This window comes from Pleuronectes platessa, chromosome 12 (assembly GCF_947347685.1).
Source record: "Pleuronectes platessa chromosome 12, fPlePla1.1, whole genome shotgun sequence".
NCBI classification, from domain to species: Eukaryota; Metazoa; Chordata; class Actinopteri; order Pleuronectiformes; family Pleuronectidae; genus Pleuronectes; species Pleuronectes platessa.
In genome coordinates, this window is record NC_070637.1 from 1,845,462 (window position 1) to 1,863,642 (window position 18,181).

The following is an 18,181-nucleotide window of genomic DNA, read 5'->3' on the forward strand; positions in this document are numbered from 1 at the left end:
AGTTTTACGACAGTCGACACTGTGCTTTACGGTGGAGCATGGCGTCCCTCAGATGAGCTCTCTGAAGGACTGAGAGACGTAACAGATTATTTAGATATTTGGACCGTAGCCCACGTTGAAGCCTGTCCTCCCTCCTTCTTCCACAGGCAGACGCAGGACAAGTGTCCGCTGCATTCAAGGCCAGGTGGGGAGGAGCAGCCACCAGGACACACCATGGCGGCGCAGGGAAGCATCCAGATCCAGGAGAAGGTTAGCAGGCTGCTCAGCAGACAAAACGGGAAACCGGTGCTGAAACCCAACAGGACGTTGACTCTGAGAGATGCTGTAGCCAACCGCAAACTTCAGAAAGGAGGTAAGAGTCCAGGGGCCTCAGAGACACAAAGCAGCAGCAGATCAAGTTGATATAAGGACGTGGTGTATGTGTTTTGGGGGATTATTATTGTTGAAAGGGATGTTTGTGGATGTAAGGTTTTAACATCAACACCAGGTGTTGCAATAACAATATTTTTAAGCAGTGGGTTGTAACCACAGAATGTATATGATGGAACGAATGGATTCAGACAGTCAGTTCATCAGTCACCTTCCATTTATACCCCACAGACAAAGCTGAAGTTCGTGTGAGGGCCAAGATCATTTTTGTGTTAAATCTAAAATGCTCCTGTCAGCAGGTCGAAAACTACATACAAACTAAACATCAAGTGACAGAGTGGTGTGTCTCTTTATTAGTTAACTACAGCTGAGTGATTAGCGACAAGTCACAGTTCAGTCAGACAATTCTGAGTTGTACTCACGTTCAAACTTTTATTGCAACAGTAAAACATGTAAGTGTTTGGTGCCTAGGCTCAGACTTAATCACTCCCACCCCCATATGATTTCATAGATATGATGGGAGTGATGAGGAAATACTTGTCCGAGCCTACAGGTTGATGCTGGGGTGGTGGAGGGGCTAAAGCAACTGCAATACTGCAGCAGCAGTGCAAGCAAAAGGACTGATGGGAAATTCTCTCTGCTTAAATAGACCGCCTAATAAGGAGGGTGTGTATTAAAGATGATTGTGGAGAGTGAGGTATGTCACATGATGTGTGTCACATGATTGGAGCAGCGCAGCTTAAGTTGGCTGCCTGAACTAGCTCACAGGCGGTGCTCCATTCGCTTGTACAGCTTGTTAAGACACTGCTAATCATGGACGTTCTACATCAAGTTGGATTAAGTGTGAAGTTTTCTCTCCACAGAGGCCTCCTGTATCACAGAGATGTCCGTGCTGATGGCCTGTTGGAAGTTGAACCACTTTGTGGACGGTCTGTGCTCTAGTGAGATCAACACATTCTATACCTGTGTGAAGGAGGCTCAGGTATGTTCACATAGGCCCTGAAGTTACCTTTGTTTCCAATGAGAAAAAGGGAAATGACTCATTTACAGGAAGCATCACTTTATAAAAACATTAACCCATTTTCTATACATATTAGAGCATTGTAATTTTGTAAAAAAATTATTACAATATTAATCTGGATATACTTGCATCTCTACACTTTATTTGACAATACGGCTCAAAAAAACGTATGTTCATGGCTCATCAGTTCTTGAATATTTTAAGAACATGGTTCTCTTCATTGTTTTTATTGCAGTTTTTTGTTTCCATTCAACAAACAAGCAATGTCTACAGAACTAGACACAAAACAAAACAAACACAAAACAAACATGACAGCTCTTACATGAAGGATGAACATATGGCATGATACAAGAGGTGGTGAATCTCACAGTACACGAATGTCGTTCAAGTCCACAGCAGTCCTTTTAATAGGGTGGAGGAAAGGTCTGGACCGATATAGTCCAAAAATGGGCGCCACACTCTGTAGAACTGATCTACACTGTGATGTATGATGTTGGTAAGATATTCCAAAGGGATCAGTTCAAAAATGATTTTGCGCCAACCACAGACAGAAGGGACCTTGTCACTGATCCACTGCAAAAGAATATTTTTCCTAGCTGCAAACGTCAAAATATTATACAATCTTTTGTTGACTGCTGTTTTCAAACAGTCACTTGGAAGACCTAGAATCAGGGATATGGGGTCCATTCCTATATTAATATGAAAAATTCTCTCTATTTCACTAATAACTTCAACCCAATAACTTTGAAGTTTATGACAAGACCAGAAACAATGAGTTAAAGTACCCACATGAGTTCTACACTTGAGACACAGAGGGGAGAGAGAGCGGTTGAAGAAATGCCTGCGGTGAGGGGAAATATGTAATCTGTGTAAAATCTTAAATTGTATTTCTCTTGTCCGAGTGCAAATTGAAATATTTTTTGCAAGAGACCAAATGGTATCCCACTTGTCTTCATCTATGGTCACAGACAACTCCCTCTCCCACACACCTCTGACCCCCTGCGCACCAGTAGCAGAAAAACCATTAAGTACATGGTAAAATGAGCTCAGAGACACTTTCAATTGTTGATGAAACAGAATCCTCTCAACAGCAGATATTTCAGGGTGATCAATAAGGGTTGTGCTATGAGTGATATAATGCCGTATTTGCAAAAAGCGAAAGAAATCTTGTTTGGACAATTTGTATTTGTTAGTCAGCTGTTCAAATGACATAAGCGTATCAACTGACAATAGGTCACTGAGGGAATTAATATTCTTATTAGACCATTGTCGAAAACCAGGGTCCGAAGAACCTGGGGGAAAAGCAGGATTATTAATTACTGGGGTGAAAATGGATGTTATATTTGATCTTCCCTCAAGACGGCGGACAAGCCGCCATGCTTTTAGAGTGTTGATTGTTACAGGGTTTGCACAGAAAGCTTTGATTTCTTTAAAAGTATTAAAAAATAATAGATCACTTAGTTTGCACTGAGATAATGCTGTCTCAATATCCAACCAGATTGAAGTTTTACCCTTAGCCCAGTCGTTTACAAATCTTAAATGGGCACAAAGTTGGTAAATTTTAATATTAGGTAAGTCCAGGCCACCCATCGAGCTTGGTAGATGTAATACTGCCATCTTAAGTCTGGGTCTACGCTTGTTCCAGATAAAAGAGCTGAGCCACCCATTTATATCCTTCAACACCCTTTTAGAGAACAAAACAGGAATCATTTGGATAGGATATAATAACCTAGGCAGCACATTCATTTTGACCAGGGCAATGCGTCCTAGCCAGGAAACAGGAAGTGACATCCATCGCTCTAGGTCCTGCTTAATTTTACAAAATAAGGGTGCAAAGTTGGCTTTATATAATTGATCAAAGGATGGTGTAATGAAGATTCCTAAGTATACAAACCCATTGGGAGACCATTTGAAAGGAAATGAAGGTACAGTAGTTGGTATTGTTGAAAGGGTACCAAGGGGCATAGCCTCTGATTTAGCCAGGTTGATCTTATAACCAGAAAAACAACTGAATCTGTCAATCACATCAATAAGACCTGGTACAGATGTTTCAGGTTCGGTCAGAAGAATTAGAACATCATCAGCGTATAAAGTTATTTTATGACACAGCTGTCCAATCTCTAAACTGCGTATTATGGGTGTCACCCTTATGGCCTCAGCCAGTGGCTCTATGGCCAAAGCGAATAAGAGGGGCGATAGAGGGCAGCCCTGCATCACCCCTCTGTGAGTATTGAAGTATTCAGACCTGAGTCCATTAGTCAAGACTGCTGCCTGTGGTCTAGTATAGATAATCTTGACCCATTTAATAAAGTTCTCCCCCAAACCAAATTTACCCAGTGTATACAGTAAGAAAGACCATTCAATTCGGTCGAATGCCTTCTCTGCATCGAGAGAAAGCACCAGACCACTAATAGACTCCTGCTTAAAAGCTATGATAGCATTCAACAAACGTCTAACATTGCTAGCTGAATTCCGACCCCTTACAAAACCTGTCTGATCTTCCTTTACCAGTATAGGCAAAAGATTTTCTAAACGAGAGGCCAAGATTTTAGAGAGCAGCTTCCTATCCACATTTAGGAGGGCTATGGGCCTGTAGGACCCGCAAGAGTCAGAACACTTCCCCTTCTTTAAAATTAAGGATATATTGGCCTCCTTCAGTGTCTGTGGAAATTCTCCTGTAGTGAAAGAGTGATTGAACATATCAAGAAGAGGATCTACAAGAATATTTTGGAACTGTTTATAAAATTCAGAAGCGAAGCCGTCAGGTCCTGGTGACTTTCCATTTTGTAATTTATTAATAGCTCCAAGCACTTCAGTTTTAGTTATGGAACTATTAAGGGCAGTCTTATGCTCTTCTGATAAATTTGGCAACGTCAATTGAGCAAAGAAATTGTCCATTAGTTGCTCTCCCTCTGGAGCTTGTTCGGAAGAGTATAGGTTTTTGTAAAAATTCTTAAAACAGTTATTTATCAGTTTATTTTCATATACCTTATGGCCATCTTTATCAGATACAGCTGCAATAGTTTGGGACTCTGCACGCTTCTTAACATAATAGGCCAGACATTTGCCTGCTTTATCTCCGTGCTCATAAAACCTCTGTCTAGTATATTTCAATTTCTTCTCTGCATCCCTGGTAAGAAGGCAATTTAGAGCTGTTCTGATTGCCGTGATTTCTTGCCATAATGGTGGTGATGGAGAGGCAATATATGCTTTTTCCTTATCCGTCAATTCACTCTCTAAAGATTTTTGTTTCTCCTGTCTTTGGCGCTTTTTTGTTGCAGAGTACGAAATAATTAAACCTCTGGCATAAGCTTTGCATGTTTCCCACAAGACGGAGGCATTGCTGGCCGATGAAGTGTTGATTTCCAGAAATGCTTTAAGTTCAGTGGAGAAGTTGGAAGTAAATTCCTCATCTTTAAGGATAATGGTATTAAGTCTCCAGTGACGAGACCGATGTAATGCTGTTTTGAGATTAAAGTCTATAGTAACTCTTGCGTGGTCGGAAATAATTATACTGGTTATGTCGCATGATAAAACTGAATATAAGTCAGTTCTTGGCAGAAAAAAATAATCAATCCTGGTTTGACACTTATGTGGGGCGGAGAAAAATGTATATTGTTTATCAGAGGGGTGGGTGCATCTCCAAGCATCAATAAGCCCAAACTCCTCACATAGAGCATGGAGCGTGTTGGCCTGAGGAGAGGGGGGCGCGTTACTATGTGGAAATTTGTCAATAAGCGGATTTAATATTAAATTAAAATCACCGCCAACAATAACAGTGGAATTACAAAGGAATGGAGCTAAGTCCAAAAACATTTTGGTAAGGAAGGTGACTGGGTGGGCAGGTGGAAAGTACACGTTCATCATTACAATATTCTGACCCTGCAAAATTCCTTTGATTATCACATAGCGACCATTAACATCCCTAACACAGTCAGATACTATAAAAGGTAGGTTTTTCCTAATCAACACTGCTACTCCCCTACTTCTTGTTGTAAAGGATGAGAAAAATACTTGTCCGAATGGCCCTTGTTGCAACTTTAAATGCTCTGTGTCATCAAGATGCGTCTCCTGTAACATAGCAACATCTATATCATCCTTCTTTAGACATGTAATTATTTTTCTCCGCTTAATAGGGCTGTGGACACCCCGTACATTCCAGGTACATATTCGCAGCTTATTCATTATTGGTATTATTCATGTATCATACAAAGCATATTGAGCCAAGAGACCCACCAAACACCGGGTAAGAGAAAAGTAAGCAAATAAAGAAAGAAAGAACAAAGAGCTGTACAACAAAACATTCAAAAATAGAAATTTGGCAACGACCCTACTAAACATGTAGGTAAAAACCGTCCTTCTCCTGCCTGCGGCTGAGAGCCGACAGGTACGACATGCGCTTGACACGCGCCTACTCATAGACATAAACACACTACTGTCCGCCAAGAACACGGCGAAGTAGAACATTTCACCTGGTTGATTATAAGCAGTAGGAAAGGGGCAAAGTCACACACGCCTGAATTTGGCAGATACTCACATATGACACAGTCCAGACGCAATGTTAAAGAAAGGGATATTCCGGTGGTTACAGAGATTTACGGCAGCGTTTCCACGAAAATCGCAGCTGCCTCCGGCGTGCCAAATCTCCTCACCACACCGTTGACCAACAGCCTCAGCGTGGCGGGGTATAGAAGGGCATACTCCACGTTCTTTCTCCTTAGACAGCCCTTCACCTCGTCAAAAGCCTTGCGTTTCCTGGCCACCGCCGCCGAGTAATCATTGAAGAAGGAAACTCTGATCCGGTCCGCTGGCTGGTTCGGCTCCGCACCAAGGCGCCGGGCTGCAGCCATCACTCGTTGTTTATCAGCGAAGTTGTGAAGTTTCATGATGATGGGTCTGGAGCGCTGGTTAGTGCCCGGCCTCGGTGCTAGGGAGCGGTGCGCGCGGTCCAACTTGATCTTCCCGGATTTAGTTGTGAGATTGAGATATGAGGGGAGCCATGTCTCCATGAAAGTGACCGGATCCTTTCCTTCCGTGCCTTCGGGCAGCCCAACCAGACGGAGGTTGCATCTTCGGCTGCGGTTCTCCAAATCATCTATGTGATCTGCCATGTCGGTTATTTGTTTCTCGAGTTTTGTCACTTTAGCCTGCAACACGTCCGTTGTGTCTTCCACGCCGGAGATCCGTGTCTCGGCATCACCGACCCGCGTTGCCAAAGCCTGGATCTGAGATGTTTGTTCGCGTATAGCAGCGAGCACAGTGTTAACTTTAACATCCAGTGACTTTGTAATGTTGTCAGTTATCTTACTCAAAGCCAGAAGAACACTTGGGTTAACAGCGCTCCCAGGCTCCTCGACCTCGGCAACCACCTCGTTAGCATCTTCGGGTTCATCCGCAGCAGGCTCCATTGCGTCGCTAGCATGCTCCTCAGAAGCAGTATTTTTCTTGGGTTTGGACCGAGGCATTCTCAGAAAATATTCATCCAGGCTCATAATAGACCTACTCCTACGCTCGCTTATAACGTTTCACCAGGTGAACATGTATTTTAAACGGATATTTCAGTGAACCTCACCGGAGCTCAACAGGCAGGTGTTCACACTACGACGCCATCTTGCCAACCTTAAGAACATGGTTGGTAGAGTAACCACATCCGACTGCTAAGCTCAGCAGGATTCAAATGACATTTTGAACACACAGTAAAGAGTGGAACAGTACAAAAGCACTTTGAGTGTTATAAACTCTGCACATCGCAGAGCTGACAGAAGATCTGTTGTAGTTCTTTAATGTGTACAGGCTCATCAATGGGCCTGGGCAATTAACCGAAAATGTATAGTAACCAACATAACTCTCACCAACTTAATCTTGCTCCTGTCAGTTAATTTTGTTAATATAATAATTGTTCATTAATAGTAATCGAAGTTTGAAATAATCGTGAAATTGATTTGAAAAAAAGTTGTGCTGCCCATAGATATACTGTGTGAATGTGTGTGCGCTTCTAGTGGTCATCAAGACTAGAAAGGCGCTATATAAATACAAACCATTTACCATAAAAAGGACTGACCGTGTTTTCACTGCTGTGTATTTTATATTCACAGGTTACTGTAATAGCTAAAACTTTTGTCCCTAGTGCCACATACAGAAAAAAAATCCGAAGAACTGGGCCACTCACGCCAACACGCCCCCCTGCCCTGGAGCGGACTGTTGACAATGCGACTCAACCGTGTTGCTCAGGGTGGGGGGGCGTGGCGGCGTTCTGAGGTACGTGGCGGCTTTCTGAGGGACAGCTGGCAAGTCAGGGCTGAGAAGTGCAATACAGTGGGCCATAGTCCATTATATTACTTTACATTTCATTTAGCTGACGCTTTTATACAAAGCGACTTACAATAAAGGCCGGCGCATGCTTCTGCGGCTGCAACTTTTCACGCAATTTTGTCGATGGACTCGTTTTAATTGATGGTTCTCATAGGGCTGTGCGTGTTGCAAAGCAATTCACCGCCAGAACACTAGGTGGAGTACCGTTTTTGGTCGAAGACGACCTTAGAGACGCCTTCTTTGTGTGTGGCAGTCGTCGTCGACTGTTTATTACTTTAATACTTATTCACGAGGACAAATTTGTCCGTGATCTTCCTCCACAGCTTTGTACCTTCTTCGACCTGCAAACCGACATTAGCCGAGATGTCCTTCCAGGAATTGCAGGCCATCTGCATGTCTTTGTATTCCGTCAATGACGGATTATACAAGTGGTCATACTTTCGGACCTCTGCTGCCAAATTTCTTCTATTTGGTCCATATTCGTTCTTCTAAATCTTCTGTGGTTTCTGCCGGTATTATGAGGCATGAAACCGGAAATTTGACTCCGGAAAGGATGTAGTTAGCGGACCAATCACAGCCTTGCGGGCTGCATGAGGCTTGCGTAGCTTTGTCGTATAGTTAAAAAAATTTGGCAACGCACGCAAGGGGCTCGTGAGCGTACCCCTTCTTGCATGTCTCTGAAAACGCAGAAGCATGCGCCGGCCTTAAGTGCATCAACCCCGAGGGTACAAAACCCAGGACAACAAGAATCAAGAAAGTACACTTTCTTCAAAAATAAAGCAAAGCAAAGTGCTATAAGTAAGAGTTTTTTATATATTATATTTTAAGACATTGATGCGGGCCAATTAAAAATGGTTGGCGGGCCGCAGTTTGGACACCCCTGCACTAAATCATTAGGGGCTCAACTATGGAAAAAGCTCGACAAAATATTGTGCCATCGTTCATGTTTGCTGACCTGATCTTACAGAGTTTCTGAGGGTTGAAGCACTCCAACACTCTGGGTTGACAATGTACAAAAGCTCCCTGACTGAGGTTTAATAAACACGTGTCTCATTGAAAAGCTCAAGTAACAAATCATTTTTCTCATTCACAGGCAGCTGCGAAGAATAAATCGGACCACAGCAGCACACAGGGAGGACGTCTGCATCCAAAACTAGCCACAACCTTGTTGAAGAGATATCCTGGCCTGTGTTCTGAGGTCTAGGAAGCCAGCTCCAAAGCATTTGTTATTTGGACTTGATATGCAGGATTAAACAGCCCACAGGACTGAGTTCTCAAACTGGATTTCACTGTGTTAAAGTGTTCAGAGTTGTCATTGTTTAATAAACATCTATTGAATAAATATAGCACGGTGCAGACCAGGCTGGTTTAAACTCAAACTCACTGATCCTCTCTTTCAGCATGTGAATCTTTTTAGGTTATTCGATTTTTAGATTATTTGTACTCAATTATTATTTACCAGTGTTCTGGTAAAGCTTTTGTGTTCACAACACACTGGTTTGAAATATAATGTGACTTTCTCTTGTGTCCTGAATTGAGTTTGATGAAAATGATGCCACCTTTCCTCAACCCAATTTACAATTTAACGATCTCATTCAGTGCAGAGATGTGATTAGAGGACGTGATGCAATTATTCTTCTTCAGTTTCATGGCTCCATCCGGGAACTTATCACTGAAAACTTAAATGCCTCGTTGCTCCTGTGGAAGCTGAGACTGCTGGTAAACAGATGCTGACCTAAAATTTGCCTCTCACTCAGACAGTGTTACACAGACAGTTACCTGTAAGCAAAGGTTAGTGTAGATGATGCAGAACTTTCTGGATACAGTAGATTTAAACAGTTTTTTTAAACAAACCATAAATCTGTGCCTTTTATGCTCTGCTTGTGTCCACTGTGTACAATATTCTCTATTGTCAAGCACAAGTTTTGAATTGGGGTGTGGTCACACACGGATGTGACAAAATATAGTATTCTCCAAAAAGTATGTAGATCTTTTTTCAAACAAACTCTGGAGGATTATCTTCAGAACTGGGTCTGGACTTTCTCCCGAGTTTGCCTTTCATACATGAACAAGAGATGTTGGAAGAGATTTTCTGCTTAGACGTGTTCACCACAACACAGACATCTCTGTAGCATTCAGATGCATCCGACAGACGGGATTTAATGTTTAATTTCACTGCAGAAATGTTTAATTACAGCCCTTCGACATCAAAAAGTGTCTACATATTCCTTGGTGTCTTCTATGTGTTTGGGTCCACATTTTCATTCTGAAATATTTGTTTTGTTTTTCTTTTTTTCAGTATTGCATCTGTTTAATGTTAGAAATCTTACTACACAACCACTCGCTCGTCTGGAATCCTCCGGAGGATCTCCATGTATTATTGCATCAACTCACTCGCACATCTCTTGGACTTCTAACAAGGCGGCTGGCTGGAGAAAGTCTGGAGATTCTCCAGAGTTAAGTTCATGTTGAAAACAGTTTATGATTGAAGATTTTGGTGTGTGCTATTCATGTAAACTATTATCTATTCTCCCTGTCAGGGACCGAGAAGGAAGACCAGAGAGCCACAGATAGTTTCTTTGAACTAATGGTCTTATAATTTTGTTCCCATTAAGAAAAATGCCAAAAGATAAACTTCACAACCCTTGGGCCAGTAAAAAGGTAAATTAATCAAACTAGCCTCCCGTAAGGGATAGAGCACCACAAAAACTGTCCCTCAACTGACACTGAGGAACATACACTCCTGATCAAAATCTTAAGACCAGTTAAAAAATTGCATGAATTTGCATTTTGCACTGTTGAATCTTAGGAAGGTTCTAAGTAGAGTTTCAAAATGCAAAAAGAAGAAATGGGAACAAGAGCCCAAAAGTTGTGAGCAGGCAATTTATTGAAAACAACAATTTAACTGAAGTAGGCTGTTCATCAGCTGATGTTGTGAATTGTGAATTGGAGCGTTGTCCTGCTGAAAAACCCTGTCGTTACCACACAGACGAGGGCCCTCAGTCATGAGGGATGCCCGCTGCAACATCTCCACATTGCCAGCTGCTGTTTGACGCCCCTGCACAACCTGGAGCTCCATTGTTCCATTGAAGGAAAAAGCACCCCAGATCATGATGGCGCCCCCCACTGTGCCGCGTAGAAAACATCTCAGGTGGCATCTCCTTGTCATGCCAGTAACGTTGGAAGCCATCAGGACCATCAAGGTTACATTTTTTCTCGTCAGAGAATAAAACTTTCTTCCACCTTTGAATGTCCCATGTTTGGTGCTCCCTTGCAAAGTCTAAACGGGCAATTTTGTGGCGTTGAAGGAGACGTGGCCTTTGAAGACGTTTCTTGTTTTTGAAGCCCTTCCTTCGCAGATGCCGTCTGATGGTTATTGGGCTGCAGTCAGCACCAGTAATGGCCTTAATTTGGGACGAGGATCGTCCCGTGTCTTGACGGACAGCCATTCGGATCCTCCGGCTCAGCGCCGATGAGATTTTTTTGGGGTCTACCACTTTATTTTTTTGTTCCATAACCCTGAGGATCTTTTAAGAAATGCAAAATGACTGTCTTACTGCGTCCAACCTCAGCAGCGATGGCACGTTGTGAGAGGCCTTGTTTATGCAGTTCAACAATCCTACCACGTTCAAAGACGGTGAGCCTTTTGCCTTTGCCATCAAGAGATCTTCACAGTGTGATTACATGACAGGAAATGACATGGAATCCAAATTTTTGCACAGATTTTGGCTTTTAAAGGCTGTGGTCTTAAACTTTTGATCAGCTGATGAACAGCCTATTTGAGTTAAATTGTTGTTTTCAATAAATTGCCTGCTCACAACTTTTGGTCTCTTGTTCCCATTTCTTCTTTTTGCATTTTGAAGCTCTACTTAGAACCTTCCTAAGATCCAACAGTGCAAAATGCAAATTCATGCAATTTTTTAACTGGTCTTAAGATTTTGATCAGGAGTGTATATGGTGGCTGGTCAAGCCACTCAAAACAAAAAGGGGGATAGACTTAGAAATACTAACATTGAAAACAAACTACAGCCAGAAAATAACACCCCAGTATAAGACCATATAATATTAACTAAGGGAAATAATTAAATATAAATATCAAACAATGATCAAAGTTAAACAACAAAAAATCGAAATAAGGAAATAATGTCCCTCCCCATGATTACACGAGACATGGTGCAACCCAATTAGTCTTTAAAGCCTTAATGTTGTCTGCTGCAGCTGGGCCTCATTTGGCTGAATGGCCAGATTACTCCTACAGCAACCCCCAGGAACTGGTAACTCAAAGAAAACTTGATTAATTATCACAGAAAAAGATTTAATAAATAAAAGTATGTTGTATGAAACCAAAAGGTGTCCAGTTATTTAATAAATGAAGTGGGAGCGTGTGCAAAGAGAAACAAACAAAGCAAATTAGGAATTAAGAGAGGTTACCACTATGTTACAGAGTTCCAGTGTGTGTGGTTGCTGGTGCGGCCATCACACTCCAATTATGCAATCGAAGGGGGTGTTAACAGCAGGAGAAAAGCTAACAATTATCCTAATTAATTGGTAATTATATGTCAAACATTGTCAGTGACAATTCCCTATGAATGTGATCTGTCGTTGGATGACAAACCGTAATCTGTACTCGCCATATTACCAGCATTTCCGGACATTGGACCGGATTGACATAAAGTTTTTTCCATTTTTTTGCTGATAGAAGCCTCCACATTCACAACAAGACACAGGCACAATGTTTGTTTTAGGCCGTCAGGACATTTCTTGAAATGAAGAGCTGTTGATCTGCCAGAAGCACCAACCCTGTGCATAGTGGGCAAACTACTCTGCCCCCTGAGCCACATGTCACACAAGACAGAACTTGTTCAGAAGACATAAATCATTTCACAGGCTGAATTATCTCATCTGAAGCAGTGGAATATATCAGAGTCTCAAATAAATGCAAATATGCTCATAACACAGGTTTGGTCTTTAAAGGTTCAGTGTGCACGATTTAAGTGAAAGTGATCTATTGGAAGTTATTGAATATAAAACAATCCTAGTGATGTTTTCACTAGTGTGTTTCATCTAAACTTTGCGAATTGTGGTTTTCTTTACCCTAAAATGGGCCCTTTATATTTAAACACTTAATATTGCACTTCTGTCCGTCCTTGGAGAGGGATCCCTCACATGTGGCTCTCTCTGAGTTTTCTACGTTCTTTTTACCCTGTTAAAAGGGGTTTTCAGTAGTTTTTCCTTACTCTTGTTGAGGGTTAAGGGCAGAGGATGTCACACCCTGTTAAGCCCATGAGACAAATTGTGATTTCTGAATATGGGCTATAGAAATAGAATTTGATTGATTGATATTCACATCAGGAGGTGTCCTCTCTATTGAGGCTGCCATGTTTTTAACAGTAGTCCAGACTGGATAAACCTACACCTTTTGAGTTTTTATAACAACTGAAGGCTATCACAGGTTCTCTTCATGTTTGGAAGGGAAGGGGAGGGTGAGGTGAGGTGTATTCAGCTGGAACATGAAGCTCCACCACTAGATTAATTTATACATGTTCAAAATGATTAATTAAATGTAATATTTAATCATTTATATTAGGGGTGCACCGATATGGAAATTCTTGGCCGATACCGATATTTAAAATAACAATCTGGCCGATAGCCGATACCGATATTTGTTTATTTTCTTTTTGTTGTTATTCATTCACCCTTTTGTGCCAGAAAAATTATTAAATAATTATTTAAAAGCACTATTTAAAAAATGTTCAGCCCTTCATCACTCTTATCTTTTAATGAGCACAAATTGAATCAAATTTATGAAACAATCTTTGATTTAACTAAACTTTATTGAACAGAGACAGATTATACCCATTTTACCGCAAGTTGAAATGGTTCATTGGGATCTTAATGAAATGACTGTAACATATTTTGGTCAAAATACCAAAAGGATAATTTAAAACAGCACCTTTTTACCCTGTCTAAAACAGCCCTGTTAAAGTAGGATTATAGAGAACGCTCTTCTCATTGATTTACGGTAGCAGTATTGGCCGTTTATTAGATGTGTTACGGCTTCTGTGTGTATGACGTATGTTGTCAATTCCCTTGTTACCTGTGCATGAGACGGATGAATAGAGCCGGTGCACATGAGAATAAAGTACTTAAACAGACGCTACGCTCATACTTTTTACGCCAAGTTACACTGCGTGAGTCAAGATAACTTAACAAGCCCTCCTCAGTTTGACCTGTTTTGAGTGTCGGGCAGAAATCACATCGCGTCAACACACACCGTGGCCCTTCGCGATGCTTGTTTTAATTAAACAGTCGGATTCCCCTGGTCCGCACCAGTCCTCAGTCAGCTGCTAGGCGCCAGCCGGAGGGTTCCCCCAGCGGTCGCCGTAGCTGAGGTGATCCGCGAGAAGGGCCCGACACGCGTCCAGAGTGGCCGCCGCTGACCGCGTACCCAGTCCCCTCCAACAGCCCGCCTTCCGTGCCGGCGGTGGACACCGACCCGCGGTCCAAGAGAAAGAAAGCCCCCGCACCAGCGACGCCGTTAGGCGGCACCGGATGAGGACCTCCCGGGGCCGCACACTGAGCCTCCGGCGGCGCGGAGAGGAGGGCGACGGAGCGACTGCTCCCCCAGCTGCGGCACGTGCCCAGCGGTTTTACCACAAATATGAACATCGGCCAATGATATCGGCGAAAGTCAAGTTTATAACCGATAAGCCGATATCAGTTAATGAGGCGAATATCGGCCGCTACCGATGTTCGGCCGATAAATCGGTGCATCCCTAATTTATATGTTGCACCGTTACATATGAAACTAACTGCTCATATATTAAAAAGGACGGTATCAACGCAAAGCAACACTAAAACAATTCATTGATCTTTAGGTCGTGTTTGATTGATTAACTTTGTGAAAGAATTAGGCAAAAATGTCCCCCTGCTTCCATTCGTTGTTCTGAACTTGGTTAAATTGCACATACTCATCTCCTCTGACAAGAAATTTGTTGATGTTGAACTGTTGCTTCAATGTTTAATGCTATTTTAACAACCTTCCCTTTCTAGTTCTTTCCTATGTTTCCCAGTTTCCCACTATCTTTAATAGGGCATAGTTTGTCTCTTTGGTTTCATGTTTTGTCTGAAGCACTGGAAGGATTTTTTGCAATGTTTGTGTGTTTCTTGTGCCCCTTTTATCTGTCCGTCATTAAACAACCATTTCCTACCCTGCTTATCACCTTCTCCCAAATGTCTAGACCACAGAGGAAACTGCTCCATAGCCCAGAGCAATCATCACTCACTTACTCTTACATGCACATGTCCTCAGCCTGCACATTTACTCTTTCATATTAAACTGATATAGTATGAGATAACAGTAGCTGATGAATATCTCCCAGAATGAGAAATTTAAATCCACACTACCCATAATAAATAGTTGAATGAAATTTGAGACATTAATATTATTTCTAATAGTTTGGCCTTAGGTTTGCATCAAAGGAAAGGCCATGGTGTTGCATATATCAAAAATCTTATCTCAATATCAAAACATTAACTTTTTTGCTCAAAATAATGAAACTGATACCACACAAAAATCACAAACATGGCTCAGAGTCCCAATATCCAATCACTCCAACCCAGCCTGGACAAACCAAACCCTCTAAAGAAGTAGACATTCAGAAGCCATGAATGGGAGAAAAGCAACATGATATTAATCCTGGGAAAGTTATACAGATGTGATTTTTTTTAATCTGTGAAACATTCTTGGCAAACACTAACCTGAGTTCTGTGTAAGTCTCTACATCTTCTGACATGTTGGTCAGTTGTGCAACTATAAAAGGAAAGGCCATGGTGCTGAATGAAAAGATGACGGTGGACTGTGACAAGATGCCAACTCTGTTCTACAGCATGACAATTAACTCACATTCACCATCACAAACGTAACACCTATTCTATGTCCATTTCCCTGTTAGCCATTGATCTTATTTATAGTAGTTAAAGAAACTGCCTTTAATTTTGGTTAGGGATAGTAAATGTAGCCGAGTTTAAGAGAACACTTCACATATTAATCAAACAGATAATACAGAATGCTCTTTTTCATTTTCAACTATAACAACTCATCTTATTGGTTATGGGTGTCATATAATCCTTTGAAAGTGTTCTTCTGAGGCTCCATTTTCTGAGTCTTCTTTAGAAGACATAACTTCATCCTCGAAAATCACAGGTTGGTATTGAAGTTTACAAGTTTATAACAGACTGGTGGCGAGGCTATTTAAGGGACAATTAAGGTCTATTGACCATATCATTATCTTAAAGCCACCCTTTAATAAAAGGGACTAGGTCACATCGGGGGGTCAAATACAGATGTAAACCCTAAGAGTTCAACACCATTAGCCTATTGTGTGTTCCATGGTATGACGCTGTAAACATGTTAGGGCTACAGGGATTTACTTTAAACACTGACCACGAAGCTGCATTAAATGATTACTACACACAATCTACATCTACTTTTTTTGCTCAGTATTGACATTGCACCACCATATTCTCTGACTCTTGTCTTGAGAGTATATTCTCCCTATAATTGCCTTGCACGACTATCTTGATCTCATCCTCTGAGATCTTTGGTTAAATGTACAGTCTTGGTTGAGAATTATAAATTCAACAGTAATGGACCACAACTTCCTCCCCGCAGTTGAATCAACAACTCTCAAAAATAGATTCAGTACAAAGTGGCACAGAAAGAGGGAGGATTCTGTTAGGGTTTGCAGTACTCTGTCTATTTCCCTTTGTTTATGCCGGTGTTTTCCCCTTCCCGAATCAGATCACATGGAATCTGATACTTTTAAATCAGATTTGGGCCACTTTCATATGTGGTTCTGAATCAGATAAAGATCAGATTTTTTTGTAATGCTCTGACTGAAGAGCCATGTGACCTGCATTGGAATTTAAGGCGACTTTTACATCACTCTATATCGACAGTTCTCATAATTTTGGGAAGGGGTGGGTTGGAGTCAATCAGCTGAAACAAACATGAAAGACAGATTCGACGGAGGTACTCATTGGAGAGACAGTGAGGTTTTAGAATTCATAAGTTCTTGGGGTGGCACATCTGTACAAGCAAAACTTGGGGAGGTCGTGACGTAACTGGTCTGTGTTTGAAAGCATGTCAAGTGAAAAATTAAACCTTAAACGCTCAATCTTTTTCCTCCGTGTTCATAACAACTTCTTACAAGTACCTGGGTGTCACACTGGACAATAAACTGGACTGGTCCACCAACACAGAGGCCGTCTCCAAGAAGGGCCTGAGCCGGCTTTATTTCCTGAGGAGGCTCAGGTCCTTCAATGTCTGCAACAAGATGCTGCAGATTTTCTACAAGTCTGTTGTGGCGAGCACCATCTTCTTTGCTGTGGTGTCCTGGGGTGCGGGCATCAAGGCAAAGGACGCCAACAGACTGAGAAAACTCCTTAGGAAGGCAGAGTCCGTGGTTGGCTCTAAGCTTGTCACCCTGGACGAGGTGGTGGAGGACAGGATGCTGGCAAAACTGCTGGCAATCATGGACAATCCCTCTCACCCCCTCCACAAAACACTGGACAAGCTAAGGAGCAGCTTCAGCCACAGACTCATTCAACCCCGTTGCTCTAAGGAACGATACAGGAAATCGTTCCTCCCAACCGCAATAAGACAATTACAATGTACAATTCAGCTACCTCTGTCAGAGCCACCATCACAGAACTGCACTAAATGTACCTGTCTCTTTGCACTGTGTACCCTGTAAAACACTCCGCTATGTGTTAATATAAACCATATTGATACTATATATCATTTTATACAATAATATTGTCTTTTGCACACTGTCTACATATTCTTACACTCATAGTATATTATATTATCTATTGTATAGTCGAATACTTATATTTATACCTCTACTATATATCATATCATATTATATCATACTCTTTGTATATTCTTTGTATATAATATTTATACATGTGTACATGTTATTATTATTATATTTACTATTATTATATATACTGTTGCTGCCATTATTACTATATACTGCTATTATACTGGTAGAATTACTATCATATATAAATATATATATTATGTTATATTATATACTATATATACTGTACTATTTCTATATACTGTCTAACAATAACATTACCATCATATCATCAGTACTATTACCATCATCTTGCCACTGCACCTTATCTACCTATTTATCTTGTGTTCCTGTTTTTTTATTCTTTCTACATCAATAGTTTATATTTTATTCTATTGTATTGTACTTTATTGTATTCAAATATACCTGCTGCTATGACGACTTAATTTCCCTTCGGGGATGAATAAAGTAATCTATCTATCTATCTTCTTCTCCTTTTTTAATTCCGTACACAGCGTTCTTCGTTTAACGTCTTGTTGTTCTTCTGTGCATGCGGACCACATCTGGGTCATGAGCAGATGACATTGGAGTCTGATACTGGCCACATTTTTAA

General features: G+C 41.4%; 1 protein-coding gene across 1 annotated transcript; it reads left to right on the top strand.

Annotated features, from left to right (window-relative positions):
- chchd1 (coiled-coil-helix-coiled-coil-helix domain containing 1) lies at positions 1-9,081 on the top strand. Its single transcript, XM_053436952.1, has 3 exons — positions 1-352; positions 1,233-1,351; positions 8,796-9,081. The coding sequence occupies exons 1-3, from the start codon at positions 214-216 to the stop codon at positions 8,904-8,906; spliced, it is 369 nt and encodes a 122-aa protein (XP_053292927.1). The 5' UTR covers positions 1-213; the 3' UTR covers positions 8,907-9,081.
- Positions 9,082-18,181: the final 9,100 nt, after the last annotated feature.

Bases quoted from the DNA above. Each gene is read 5' to 3' on its own strand.
- chchd1 (XM_053436952.1), top strand. From the start codon at position 214: ATGGCGGCGCAGGGAAGCATCCAGATCCAGGAGAAGGTTAGCAGGCTG. The intron at 353-1,232 runs GTAAGAGTCCAG...TTCTCTCCACAG, and splicing joins CCGCAAACTTCAGAAAGGAG to AGGCCTCCTGTATCACAGAG. The intron at 1,352-8,795 runs GTATGTTCACAT...TCTCATTCACAG, and splicing joins CCTGTGTGAAGGAGGCTCAG to GCAGCTGCGAAGAATAAATC.